The sequence below is a fragment of the Papilio polytes genome, unplaced genomic scaffold (genome assembly GCF_000836215.1).
Source record: "Papilio polytes unplaced genomic scaffold, Ppol_1.0 DF821956.1, whole genome shotgun sequence".
In the NCBI taxonomy this organism is placed as follows: Eukaryota; Metazoa; Arthropoda; class Insecta; order Lepidoptera; family Papilionidae; genus Papilio; species Papilio polytes.
In genome coordinates, this window is record NW_013527248.1 from 2521402 (window position 1) to 2536956 (window position 15555).

Consider the following 15555-nt stretch of genomic DNA (forward strand, 5'->3'; position numbering starts at 1 on the left):
AGGATATTTTTACATATTGTAGATCCTGTTTAAAGTAGATGTCAAAACTTTATAAGTGGCAACTAAATAAATACGGTAAACAAAAAATAGTCTTTTATTTTACTTTCAAACTCTAGTCGTCTGGGGACGTTTACTTATAAAGAAGTTTGCGAATTGCGTTAAAAGAAACGAACATTGTCGCAATGTTATTTTCCATTTTGGGTTTTCTATGTTTAAGTTCATTCAAGGACCATTTTAATTGATAAATTATTCTGCTATGGAACACTAACAATTTTAAATCATACTAATGTTATAAATGCAAAACTTTAGATGCATGGATGAATGTTTGTTAGAGTTTGTAGCCTTAACGGTTGAACGGATTTCGATGAAATTTGTCATGGATGTAGAGGATAGTTTGCAAGAACACATATGCTACTTGCATTTGTTTTTTTCCCCGCAGACGGAGTAATTAATAAAAATAATAGTAAGTGTTTTAGACTTTTTCTTTGTATTTTATAGTCATACTTAAGCAAGGAGCGTCAGTGGCTCAGTGGTTTAAGCACTTGACTTGTAGTCTACAGCTCTTGGGTTCGAATCCCGCCGTGTACCAATGCGATTTTCGATTTTTCGAATTTTCATATCAATATAATTTACAAGACGTTCTTAGGATGACGAAAAACATCGTGATGTCTGCACGTACCCGCGAAGAAATTCTAAGATAAGTGTGAAGTCAATCCGTAGTTGGCAGCATGGTTGACTATGGCCTAGTCACCTAACTTAGGGTAGGCTCCGAGCCCCTCAGTAGGTGCACAATAGTGACTTGATGATGACTTAAGATTCGGGAGAAGACAAAAATAAGACAAATTACAATTTATTAATCTTTATTTCATTGTGATAGTAAATAGATACCATAAGAAGGTAAATATAATTATAATTATTTTATCCATTAGAATTTAAGTATTTTACATAAAGTATATGTATATGAGCATAATATATCTTTGTAGATATGTACACTTTCCATACAATCGTAAAGTTAAAATTCTATTTTGATCCGTACAAATATTGGAGAAATGTTGATGAATAGTTCTTAATGTTCATTAACTAAATACTGAATTTATGAAGAAATAAATTCATCTAATACTTTACTTGATAAAAAAAGCTGCAAACTTTCTTTGGAAACAATTATTTCTTGGCACAAGATAACTTCCTACTGATGCTATATCTAAAGGGAAATATATTTTTTCTAGACTTTTATTTAATGACTTTAAAATTTATGATAACAGAAATTTATAACAGACACTTTAATACGATCTATAAATTTGTTTTAAAACAACTAATACATATCTATTGATTACAATTAAACTAAATGCAATACAAATAGAAATTACAGTCGATTAAAAAAAGACACGAAAAAAATGTCTGATATTTTCATTAAACTTGGGACAATTATTACATTTTAATGGATTAATAATTTTCATGTAATAAGAAATAAAATAATAATGCACTGTTCTATTTTAATAATATGCTGTTAATGAGTCTATATAATAATGGAGGGAATTAATAATCTTACGTGTAAAATCGATTATTTTTAAGGTTATAAATATTTATCGGCATATATTAAGTGCGATAACGCTGTAAAGTTTTCTCCCAGTGACTTGTTACGGAATATTCTTAAACTAATTAAAAAAAGATATTTGATTTTTCCTTACTTCTTTGGTTTATCATTTGGAATTACAATTTATATTAAAACATAACTAAAACTGGACACTACATATTTACTGAAGTGATGAATTGCAGTTTAAGCTTGTTTTCATAAATAAATGTTTAATAAGATTAAAACACAAACTATGCCATGAGTCGCTAACAAAACGTTGCGACAGATCCAAAAATCTCCAAATTTTTCTATTTGTAAGGCCATAAACGGAGGTGACACATATAACTTGAATATAAACTATTCAAGTTTGAAACCCTTATAGTGGTTTTCTGTCAAAGCAATTGTGCAAACATTTATTGCTGTCCCTCATGTACTCATTGTAATATCGGAGTTAAACGCAATATGTTTTTGTATACCGTGAGTTGAAACCCACGGTTACTGATTTTAATTAAATAAACAATTTACATGCCGTACCGTCTGGTCCCAAATCCAGTACCAACATAATAAATTTCAAACGTAATTAATAATTAATCAGTTTCATAACTCAGATAGACACTAAATTAGTGCCTCATTTTTAATCGATCCTACGCGTAATTCTGTACAGTAATTTACAAGTTAAAGATCTCATAATTGACTGGTTATATTATTAGTCAATCTACAGAAAATTATATATTCAAAATCATACAAATTCGCCAAAAAACACCACACACTTATATAATATTTATCGCTAATCAAGACTCACTAGATTGCATAAAGAGAAATTAATTTTAATCACTTCTACCTTTTTCAATCCTCGATGTTTCTCCATTAATTCAATAGAATCTTAAATTCTAGACACCTCGTGCAATTACATTTCATTGGACCAAAATTCAACCTTTAATACTCCTCATAACTCCTACTAGAAATCGATATTACATGTGACGTAATTACGACAATTAATAGTAATTATTAATAAGATTATTTTTCTACATTAAAATGATTAAATCATTGCATTCTACAAAAGGAATTTGTTGAATTATCTAAGATATTGGAGATTTACATAGCTAGATTATGTACTTTACAAGAAATTGCTTATAAGAATATATTTATAGACACCATTGTGTATAAACTAACAATAGGAGTGGCACTGTTAAAATTTAATAATGAATTTTGTGCTCTTCTTACTTACACTAATAAGGTGTAATATAATATAGATATTGAATCACTTACACTTAATAGCTTAGCACTCAATAGAGAATAAGGGAATATAATATTACGAATCATCTAAAGGAGTAAGGACACGAAAAAAACACACTAAACACTATGGTCCCTTAGCAAGACACACTTAGTAAACAGTTCAGGCGAAAATCGTTGTAGTTTGAGACTGATGAAACAATCAGATACAAGATAGAAGTCATTCCTCAGTTTCCAGAACGTCAATTTAGAGTCGCTCTTCGTCTGATTTTGGACTCTGAATGGGAGATGGCCAAGGCGGTCGCATCTTCTCCAGGACGTATTTTAACTGGAAACTGGTATGGAAATGCTACAGGTACTCATCAATTTGATCGTAATCTTCGTCCGGGGGCGAAGGGCCAGACACCGAAAGTATCGGCAGACCGAAGTGTCTCACGGTCTCAATGCTGCCGCTGTCGTCAGATTTACCTTCTTCGCTTATGGTCTCTTCCCGTGGCGCTTTGGCTTTGCAAAGTCTTTCCGATGAGTCACTCATTGTTGTTAGAGGTATGTTATCAGCAGATCTATAATAAAGATTATGTTCAACATACGGAAGAAAAGTTTTTACAAATTTTAATCATATTCACCAATGTGAGAATAGACCAAAAAGCAAAAGACCACACCTTCGGACGCTAGTCAATGAATCATTTTGACTTCTCAATCTTAGTAATGCTGAAATAAGATATCGTACCTTGCTTTCCGACACAATTTGGATTGTGAGCCGTGTCTGCGTAGGAACTCGCCGGGGTCGAAGCCAGCGAAGCCGGCTGGCTCCGCGGACACAAAGATGGCGGAGTTGACGCGCGGCCGACTGCAGCGCGACAACAGCCGCTCCTCGCACTCCAAGCTCTGCGTGTGTGTGTGCGACCAGCGCATATGCTGCAATAAAACGAATAATTAAATTTTTGATTAAGAACTTCTTTCGACTGCATCATCAGTTTCTTCAGGTGGTCAAGCGATAGCTTAACAAATATAAAAAAAAAAAACTTTTTGATGACCTACACGCCAGGAATATGAAACCAAAATCTTCCGTAGAAACATAAATTGACCTTTGACTACGCAATTTGATATGATTCCACCTAATACACTGCATCTCCAGTAATCCCTATGAAATCATTTGTAACATTGACGACTTAAAATTATATTACCAGCTTATGACAATAAACTTTGAAATAGCTAATAATATGGTTTATTTCAATACCTGGTGCTATCAAAAAACCAAAATGAAATGTACAAGTAAAAGGTTATCTTTTGAAATGACGTTAAAAACAGATTGCTTATAAGTTCGGAATTAATAAAAATAAAAAAACATAATTTTGATTTTTAAAACAAAACTAAATTTCTTTAGTGTTTGGTGTTATTTTTTTTGCCATGAAATGATGGTGCTTGAAAAACTGAAGCATTAAGTGAAGTAAGCATTAGTATATTAAAATTACGAGAAATAAACCATGTCAAGGTCAAGGTTGGTGCCCTTAGAATTGCAATTTGAATACGCTTTTTTAGTGACAAATTAAATTAGACTCTCTGTTTTATATTATGACGAATAGTTTACTGTAGTTAATTGGCATTTATAAATCGTATTATAGTAATTTCATTTCGTACCGATTTCGCTGATAGTTTACGACGGCTTAAGACAAGACTTGTAGAGAACCTACACTTATTTATTATAATTAATTCGTCTAAATACCAAAGATTCATGAATTTAAAAAATAAAATCTTTGTCGTTTTTTTCCGTTTGATATTTCAACTATTATTAATTGCAGATTTTTTTTTAAGTTTGAAAAAAAATTAAAAACGTGCCAATTATGAAAGATGAGTCCAAACACATTTCATACAAGACCCATCTACAATGTGAATGATATTTACATTTAGTGAACTGCCTGTGCATTAAAACCGTGTCATTTGCGTGCGTGTTTCAAATACGTGTGACGTTAGGCTAGTAACACAACAGTGTGATACAAGGTAACACACTAGCGTGATACGTAAGGCTAGTAACACACTAGTAAGCGTGCCACTGCTGCCACAGCTTACTTGGTGGTCGCAACCGGCACAGCGGCATTGGCAGTGGGGGCAAGCCCGCGATCTAGCGCGGGCTGGACTCCGCTAGCTGCTCTGATTTTGTTCATCTGGCGCCGCGTGGAGCAAGGCAAACTGACAGCCGCAGTCGCGGGCGCTCCGTCTCGGGTATTGGAAGCAACGATCCAGAAGACAGCATACGTCCTGCACCAAACCGATTTAGTGACACAAACAAAGGAATCGGTACCTTATAATTTGTCAACCAATCTAAGATGTTTTTAAATAAACCGGCTTTAGGACACCTGTAAATTATATAAGTTAATTATAATTTGGATTGTAACACAAATTGATATTCTTCAAATATCCATTATATTTTATTACTTCCATTGAACGAAATTTAATTTTGAAATCTACATTTCAAGGATGTTACTGTCTTCGGACGTTTGCGACCAAGTAAATTATATTTTTGGTACAATAATGTCATAACTATTTGGGAACGATAGGTCCTGTATGACGAAATAAATCTTTAGACATTCAATCAAACGCGTCAATAGTTTACCCTCAGATTGGACATCAAGATGACAAGCTGTCTTTGTAACAACCTATTTGAAGGAAATCTGAATATATCACAAGATAAACTGACACTTTTACTCCTCGTTTAACGTAAATTTACATTTCTACGTAAATATATATACTTCTTATGGAATACTATTAAAACTAATAAGTGTACGATTCTCTACAAGTAAATATAAAAACAAAGGGCTTTGTACAAAGATTTAACTGATGTTTTTATAAGTTATCGGATGGAAATGATAACATTTGTCGATTCAATATTTGCCTTAAAGTCGCTAATGAGATTATTTTCATAAATCTCACGTTGTTTAATATACAAACATTATTGTAAATTTATAATATCAGCTTAAAAATAACATAAAAGAAATTATTGTGCAACCTATGACTAAGGCAATAAATTAAATACTCGTCTTGCATGTTAAGCATGCATTTCCGTGCATGCTAGCTTCCATTTATAGAATATATTTTTTAAATATTAAAGTGCATTTTGTCATAAAAATCACAAAGTTGCACGTATAAATTCATGAACCTTTTTAATGCGACATTTTGCATCAAAAAATGGAATGTTGCTCTATTATTTAGAAAAATGTAGTTGAGATGCGCAGCAGCTTCGACAGACTTTTGAATTAAATAAAATTAACTTCATTGGCATGTGATTGTTTTCAGTAAGACTTGTTAAGTTTCTTCTACCTTTATAATGCGTCTTAAATTTAAACGAAGACAATGATAAAGAAAGCATGAGTCTATAAAACACCCGCATGATAAAAGTCCTTGACGTCTTTCTCACGTTATTTTCAATTTAATGTTCGTAATTATGGTATGGGATTTGTTGTACATTTTCATACATACGGGTAGGTTTTTAAAGCATCAAGGACAAAAAACTCTATAAAAGTTTTTAATATAGCAGTTCTAAACAAACTGTTAACTGTAAAAGACAAACTATCGATATTTTGGGATAAGTGTAAGGTTTGAAATTAGCGCATAGGTTTCTGATTTAGTGTTAATTTCCCACTGCAACACGCCGCAGGATTTAAGCGACCTTGGTGTTGTAACTATGGTGCATTGCAGTTAGAAATCACATTAGCAAAGCTTTAAATATCGCAAGCACTCGCAAGCCGCGACTGCCTTTGACCTTCAAACGTCAGAAAATACAATTGAATAAATCTTCCCTATTGCTTGGCAAACATTAATCTTACAACTTTATCTGATCAAGAGGTATTTACCGACTAACATTTTCCGAGGCAATAGCTCTTTTGAAACGGCTTTCATTAAGATAACGGGTAAAATATATTTTAAACTACAAGAGAATATGAAAACCTCAACTTCTAATTTACTTCTTCTATATACTTAGTTGTTGGGTGTGTTTTTATTTTAAGTTACACAAAGAGAAATAATAAAAGAAATAGAAAAATATTTGTCAAGAATTTAGAAATATGTACATTAAGAGAGAAGTATGTGGTAAAATAAGAGAACAAAACAATTAAAAGTAAACCACAAAAACAGATTGAATACAAAAGAAGAAAAAGAGAACTTAAGGAAAAGCTGATGACGTCATACAAGTTTTGCAGTGTATAGTTACCGAGCAGGCAGATGGTGCGGAATGTCCTCCACAAGTACCGCCAGCAGCTGCTGCGGCCAACGCACTACTTCCTGGCACCTACAAATTACAAGATAAATAAAAAGAAATCAAGAATCATCAACTTAAGATTTAAATCGATTAAAGAAAGTAATTCATTCCGAAAATTTTATCTTCAAATAAAAAATTTAACATCGCATTCCTTCTATGTACATTCTATTTGTTTATTGTACTCCAAATTTCAGAATAACTTATGAAAAGTAATAGTACCAATATTTTGACATTTACAAAAATGATAACAGATCCATTCTTTCTTACTAATATAATAGAAGTCACTACCAATTCTGCTTATACCAAACTTAATAGGAGAAGGGTATGTATCATAAATTCTTGCAAATTTGATAAGCCTATTAAAGCAAATGAATGCGTGATAACTAATCCAAATAATAATCAATCAGATAATTTTAAACTATGATCAGAAACAAACATTCTAAATATGAGAGAATTGGATTATTTACAACAAACTGCTATTTTAGCTACATAATAGCTTACTTAAATGAGTTAGCAGTCTGAACTAGCTATATCTCTAATTGATAAGGTAAGAACTATACAGGACAAGAGCAAAATTTAAAGCGGTTGTCTAAAATTACTTGGAGGTTATAACACACCATGTTTTACAACGGCGTTGATACATGGGAAGTGCACTCTTCCACCTGTTAATTGAAAACCTCATTGGACATAACTATTTTAAACAACCTAACATATTACGTTACTCAATTGTGTGGTTTAATTGTATTGTTCGTCCAATCGTTAAATACATTTTCAATTCAATTATTTCCAAATAACAAAACATTGTGATTAAAATTATGGATGCCAGCGGATCCGAACTTGATATCTATTATATAGTTTTATATCACCTAATATTGCTAGGATGTAAATCTAAATCATACCAGAACTCTCAAATACACACATAAGAATTATGTAAATACTAGCTTTCGCCCGCGACTCCGTTCGCGTGTAATAAAAAACAACAAAAGTCAATAGCCTATATGTTCTTCCAGAATAATCTCTACGTCTATGCTAAATTTCACCGAAATCCGTTAAGTCTTTAAGGCTACAAACACTAACTAATATCCATCCATCCATCCATATAATATTACTAGCTTTCACCCACGACTCCGTCCACGTGGAATTAAAAAAAAAATTGAGTAGCCTATATGTTCTTTCGGACTATCCTCTACATCTATACCAAATTTCATCGAAATTCGTTCAGCTGTTTAGGCTACTAACTCTACATATGTACATCCATCCATCCATTTAAACTTTCGCATTTGTAATATTAGTGTGATAGGAAGAAGTAAGATAAGATTTAAAATAAATAAATTGATTTAATTACCTTTAATTGTTCCTGTTTGTAATCAGGTTGATATGGTAGTAACATTCGAATCTTTCCCCATCTATTGAAGAACAGCGCTATCGCCCCTATCCATACGATCAGCACTAACACTACGATGCCGATTTCCACGCCACGGATCTAAATTAAAAACACTTATTTAATACATTATCGAATAGATTAAACCACGTCAAAGATTATGTGACTCCTGGCTATGTTGCATTGACATAACGTATGTAGATTTGAATTTAAAACCTATTCAAGGATGGATCCTTTTCTAGGATGCATCTGAAAACTTCAGGGACTAAAGTCAATAAAAGTATGGGATGAAAATAATTTTTAATATAGAAATTCGGATGTTTGTTTCCATTGTTCAATATCATAATTTCCATACAAAATATGTGACGGACAACAATGAAATAGAATAGAATAGAATAGAAGATTCTATATCATGTAATTAGTTTAAAATACTATACCGTGGGGAAGGTAGGCGAAGGGTCGGGCGGGGAGACGGAGGAGCGAGGCGTCGCCGGCCCCCCCTCCTGCGGCGAAGTCCGAGGCGGCTCTGGACAGTAATAAAACACGGAATTATTTACTTATGCACTTAATCGAAACTCCATTATCGTTTATAGCTGGATTAACGACGGCAGCCGATACATGATGAGATATTTTTTTATAACCTATAATGTTGCTTTCAGTTGATAGAAATATGAAGAAATGAAAATGTATTTATAACTTAAAAATTACCGTGATATTATAGAAGGTATTTCTTGTTAGTAATTTCAAAGGATAAGATTAAGCACTGTGTCGATCCTACGTAAGAATTAGAGCAAGTCGATGGTGTATTTTATAGGTTAATTTTAAGAAAAAATAGAATCAGTATTTAGCTCATCATATTTCTGGCATTTCATATATCAAAACATAACATAAAGCCGATAGCGTTATAACCTTTCACAAATGTAAATAAACATTTTCAAACAGTACGATTACGTAAACATGAATTAACAGTTGAATTATTCAATATTATGAGACCGTTAGTTAATGAAACAAAACAACAACAAAACCCACAGTTAAATGCCACGTCACTAATTTTAGAAATCGGTCAACATGCTGCTCGAATACTTGAGTCGCATGATTATTCTATTCCCAAACAACCCAACGACTGTTACGACGAAACTTCATTTCTATTCCCAGACGAAGCAAAACACACAAATGTTTCTAAAACTACTACATATTTGAATAACAGATTTACTTAAAAGTTAAGAAATTACGGTTACGTTGATAAAAATTTAAATGTTTGAAAGTAGCGTTTAAAAGTGACTTTTAAATCCTATGCTCTAATATTATAAAGAAGATTTATATTTTTGACGTATTTAAATAACTCAAAAAATACTGGGCCGATTTCAAAAAATCTTTTAACATTAAAAAGCATTTTTTAATACACGCGGGTGAAACAAGCAACAGCTACTAGTTTTATAAAAATAGACCTAGTATGTTATTAAAAAAAAATTAAATCCATCGACAATTGTTGTCCTATGTAAGAATTAGATTTTACAAATATGGTACAAAATATGTGATTGTACACAATTTGTGTGAAATAGATATTTGATCAGAATAATCCCTTAGCCAGCGTGTGGAATAGCATATAAAGCCCGGAAGATCGAATGTTTGAGCAAACGAAGCATCTGGAGCGTTGCCAAATGCTTCTCGAAACTTAACACCATTAGTTCCTTAGTGCTAATGTATATTTAACCAGATTATAGATCGATTCGGATATGAACCATCATACATCACTGTTTCAACGTCACAGCAAATTCAATTTGACAGAATCCTATATTAAACCGGGTGAATGACTTACCCTTTTACTCGCTTAGGGATGTAAATTTTTTTACGACTCGACAATTTTCATTTGAACACTTTTACACTTAAGATTTATTTCTGAATTTGCATAACATTTAAGTACTTGTATTTTGCAAACTTTAGTTAACTTCCCTAAACGGGTACTATCACCATATAATTAAACAAAAACTAGCGCTTTCATATTTCCTAATTCCTCGTGATAAGTGATCAAACTACAAATCCGTAGCCTCTGAGAGATAGGCAGAGTTATGGACTTAAATTAGACGAGGTCAACGCGTCAGTTTCGACTGCTCTATGATTTACTTTAAAGGCAAAGAGATTCTAAAAATGTACAGAGGAAGCATAGTTGACATTTAAAACATTTTTCACATATTCTCACTAGCGCTACCTGGTGTCCGATAGTCAAATTTGACATTTAGATGTGACCGTGCAAAGAAGTTACCAATGAAAAAATGTTGTTCGCTATGTCTAGTCTATATGTTTCTTATATGTCTTTGTTTATAAGTTATCTATTGGCGTCTTTTTTTTTACTTACCCAGGGTGCGGAAGACAATAGGCCTGCTGCGGTACTTATGGCCGCCCCACAAAGCGGCGACAGTCACTTGATACTGTGTATCGGCTTCCAATCCGCTCAGAATAACTGCATCGGAGTTACCTGCCACTTCCAATACCACTCTGTAACTAACGGACAATGAGTCAATTTCGTTGTTTTTAATTAACATGCTAAAGAAGGAGGAAGAATGAAGTATGAAAATTGAGAATTAGAATGTAGACAATTTTATAGAAATAACGACCGTATCATTTCGGTAAACGTTTACTATTAAAAATTTATTACTGGATTTATTACCGGATTACTGAAATTTCCAATTTTTTCATCATTACCTTGATATTCTTTAAGGTTGACTTAAGTTTCAACGGAGTCATACTTTATTGACGTACTTCACATTTCATGAAATTATCAATAACTGTAAGGAATGGTTAAATATAGCAGGGAAACCAGCTGTTAGAGCGTAAAACATAAGCTAAATGTTTGCGCAATTTTGTTCTTAAACGTATAGTGGAAAAACATGATTATTATTCTTCAAGTTTAATATACAAAGGGAGCTATCTATGCAAATATCACACTTTTTTCTCTAAGATAAATTCTGTTGTATTTCGAGCTTGTACAATACGATGAGATAACCCCGATTCCCTTGCCTTTACATAATATGATTACACGCTGACCTTTTCAAATGAGTTTCGTGATATCTTGTTCATTTATATCAGATCTCCCAATAGGATGTGGGATATAAACAACATCAACTTTAGCTTGCTTCAAAATTAAAAAAGATCCCTTTTTAGTTAGTACTTTCGACTTAAAAGGTCCTTTTACGAGGATACAACTGTCTGAAATGTTTTACTAAGCTATTGCTTAGAGAGAGATTTATTCTGAAGTTACAAAAAATTAGAATCATGTCGCTGCTAGTTTATTATTGACATTTAACAATCTCACTAAGAAGCTAACTACGACAGTTACTTCTCTAGATTATAAATGTCTTCTCCTATTTTTGTTAGTATCTAATGGTATAAAGCCATTGTTATGAAGTTATACTTCTTCAACGTCAGCAAAAATGACAAAACGGAATGAGAAAATGAGTGTCAAGTCACAGAATAATCTAAGATGCGACTGTTTCTAATAAATTTTGCTATCTATTTGTTTTTATCGATTCAATTATAAAGAAATATAAATTTACCCGTATTGACAGGTTCATGCAACTTCACTTTCACATCTAAACTACTGATAGCAAAAAGAGCACAGGACAAAGAAAGACAGGACAACAGTGAAGGCATTCACTGACGAGCAAACATATACTTACCTTGCGTCAGACGGTTTGTACGTCACGTCATACTTCTCAACTAGATCCGCGGCGGTCGACCACGATACCCTCACCGTGGTCGGGTTCAAGAAGGTGACAGTTATATTCTCTGGTACACCAGGACCCATTGATCCTAGGAAACGAATAATTGAAAGAAATTTGTGACCACAATACATACTGCTTAGCTGAAATAAGTTGGTAAACAAAAGGTGACTTGATTAAGAAAGGAGTCATGACTGAAATGACAGAATAGTTTGATTCTGCGAACGAAACTTAATAGTTCCGATCACACAGAGAGTTGAATGAGGGCACGGAGGTGACAAGAACCTAGGTATGTGGGTTTTTTGTTCATTACATAATAAAATAGAACTAACCAGCGTTAACGAAGTGAAGAAGAATGAAGAGCGCAAGAGCGACGGCGGCGGGCTGCGCGAGCGGCGCTCGCCGCATGTCGCGCCCACCCGCCCGCTCATGCCATGCTGCTTCTGAAACAAAATATAGCTTTAATAATATTAAGGCTTGTAGCACACAGTAGCGAAAGCAAAGTGAACAGAAATTTAAACCATGTTGGAATAACTTAAAAACTACTGGGCCATTTCAAAAATTCTTTTACTATTAGAAAGGTAATTTATTTGTGATTAATATGTTTTTATAACTTCACGTGGACGAAGTCTTGAGCAACAGATAGTCTATTTTAAAAGCGAAATGTTTTTAGTTTTCTTTGTGAATTAAATTTCGACAGAGGTTAAATAACTCGTACAGAAGTAAATAAAATAAATTCTCAAAAAGAAAGAAAATATAAGACAGAAGTTGTGTTTGCACAAACAGTTTAATCCCAGCGGAACAGCTGCCGAGACGAAATGTGTGACATATTTTATTTAAAAATTTATTTCTATGAAACTTTGGCTTGTATGTAGCGGCTTCATTAAATATTCATGTTGTTAAACACACCAAATCTGAAATGTATTTTTAACTGAAATTGTTTAAAAAGTTTCATACTCAGAAACAATTATTTCCCTTTTAGTCTCCAAATGTTAATTTTTCTTACTAATTACTCGATAAGATTTCATTAATTTGAAAAAAAACCATTTTGATTGTTGACCAGTTTCATACCTTTTGGAAACACTTAAAAAACACATTCTTTTACTATGCGTGTCTACGTGTGTCGTGTTTCAACATACTTTGTGATAAAATACACTTTCCATATTGTCTTCTATCGATTTATCAACTTATTATACTTAATGACTTAACTCTTAGAAAAGTATCATTAGCGGTACATTTACTGGAATTCACACCCAGTAATTTTGATGGACGTAATTTATTCATTAATAAGATAAGTATATACCATAGTTTTTATAGACAGTACCTTTGTTAATAAATTATTACTTTATTGATCTGGAAATTACATCCACTACAAATTAGTTTCACAAGACAGTTAATGTATGTATTTTAAATTAGGATTTTTACTTCAAAAAACTAATAAATAGCGTGGAATTTTGTAATCGGTAGCTATTATTTTTAAGAACGTAACGAATGTTAAGTATAACTTTCGTTGGGCATATTTTAAAAATCTCTAAAACAAAAGGCTACAAAAGGCACATATAGGTCAGTAGAAAAATAACCCTTGTGCCACTTTTCTATTTTCGTTATAATCGATCGACACTGATCTGTTGGACTAAACACACAGTGACTCTGCAAGCCAGCCTAAAAATAATAAAACATTCAGAATGGCGCAATAGGTAGGCACCGTTTCAAATATGCATGAGGCCCCATCACGCCAAGTTAAAAGCGCGCCGAGCGACATAGTTTCGAAACGGTGACAATGCGAAACACCTAGACATCACAGACAATGGAAATGCTTCATATAGATAAAGAAAAAACCCTCTGATATTTTCTTAAGAGCGTGTGCACACCTGAAACTAAACTATCGCACAACTGTAACTATTTTTTTATACAATAAGGTGGCAAATGAGCATGCGGCCACCTAAATCCGTCAAAATGGCGAAGTGACCGCTGCCCATAGACATCAAAATCGACGAATAAGGAGAAGCGCATAAAGAGGATATTTACCCTTTCTATGCGTCTCCTCCTCCGTCAAGTCCACTTTCCCACCCAATCCTTTCCTTATTAGAAAAAGGTGGAACGGAAAAGGGACTTAATAGGTCTTCCGGCAGCAAACTCATCAGACGATCGAATTGCTTGCACTTCACGCCTGTCTTCTGTGTGGTCGTGGTATTACACCGGCCGAGCCGACCCATTCGTGCGAAGATGTTAAAGCGGGCTCCACCACTGTTAAACTAATTAGTCTGTGTCTAAACTAATTAGTTGTGAAACTAAAAGTCGAGTAATGTGCGCTCAAAGGAAAAATCGAAACTAAACATTTGTGCGATAGTTTCAGGTATGTCACGATCTTATTCATCACAAGGTTCAAAGTTAACTTCATAAAAAAAATGAAATATAAACAGTTTGCACGACAGCATAAAGAAAATTTCTTTGATCATTTTAATCAGTAATGTAGAGATTTTCCTTATCAAATAAAAATCTCAAACGTAGTTCATAAATTAAACAAATAAAGCGGTTTAGTATAACAAGACATATTGTTATGAACCAGACGACATCTACATTCTAATTCTGTCTAGACTTACAATAACGAGTTTGTTGCTAAATAAAATTGTTACGATTTGAATAAAGTAACAACGTGAATTTGATACAAAAGAGCTAATGAATAAAATGTTTAATTTAATCTTACTATATTTCTATATATTATAAACTAGCTGTTGCTCGTGACTTATCCACGTGGAATAAAAAATAGCCTTTGTTTCTCAGTAAAAGCAGCTTTTTAATGGTGAAAGAATTTTTGAAATCGCCCAAATAATTTTTAAGTTATTTCAATATGTACAACAATTTAGAAATACAGATCTTTCCTCTTTATAATATTTCATCATCATCATCATCATCATCATCATCATCATCATCTCCTCTACCTTATCCTACTCCCGTAAGGTCGGCGAACTGGGTTTTCGTTTTTCGTCCTCCTTCCTCTTTATAATATTAGTATAGATGTGAAAGTTTGGATGGACGGATGAATGTTTTAAGAGTTTGTAGCCTAAACTGCTGAACGGATCTCTATAAAATTTAGCATAGCTTTAGAACATAGTCTGTAAGATTATAAGAGAGACTAATTAAGTTTGCTTTTAATTCCGCGTGCACGGAATTTCGGGAGACAGATAATTTTATGATAATTTTAAGGTAAAACCTTACCTGCACCGCCTGGGGGCATGTTTATGATTAAAAAGAATATTTTTTTAAAAGAAAGAACTAATGTCATTGTCATTCTTGCTTTTCTATTAAAAAAGGTTATCAAGTATTAAATTTTATAATTCCTATTCAAATCAATCATTTTATTTAATTAATTTGAAATGAAAACATGCTTTTG

The 15555-nt window shown here is 33.1% G+C and overlaps 1 protein-coding gene across 2 annotated transcripts in view; it reads right to left on the reverse strand.

Moving 5' to 3' along the window:
- Positions 1-1491: 1491 nt before the first annotated feature.
- Positions 1492-15555, reverse strand: part of LOC106107570 (fibronectin type III domain-containing protein 5) — a 50148-nt gene continuing 36084 nt past the window's right edge. The window contains exons 2-9 of one of the 2 annotated variants that reach the window (XM_013288451.1): positions 12494-12604; positions 12120-12252; positions 10799-10938; positions 8880-8968; positions 8407-8544; positions 7014-7091; positions 3537-3724; positions 1492-3369 (exon numbers count right to left, since the gene is read on the reverse strand). In XM_013288451.1, the coding sequence (XP_013143905.1) occupies positions 3156-3369; positions 3537-3724; positions 7014-7091; positions 8407-8544; positions 8880-8968; positions 10799-10938; positions 12120-12252; positions 12494-12569 (1056 nt within the window). In that variant the 5' untranslated portion in view covers positions 12570-12604 and the 3' untranslated portion in view covers positions 1492-3155. Of the gene's footprint in view, positions 3370-3536; positions 3725-7013; positions 7092-8406; positions 8545-8879; positions 8969-10798; positions 10945-12119; positions 12253-12493; positions 12605-15555 lie in introns of both variants that reach the window. The other variant, XM_013288450.1, reaches the window with a different exon arrangement.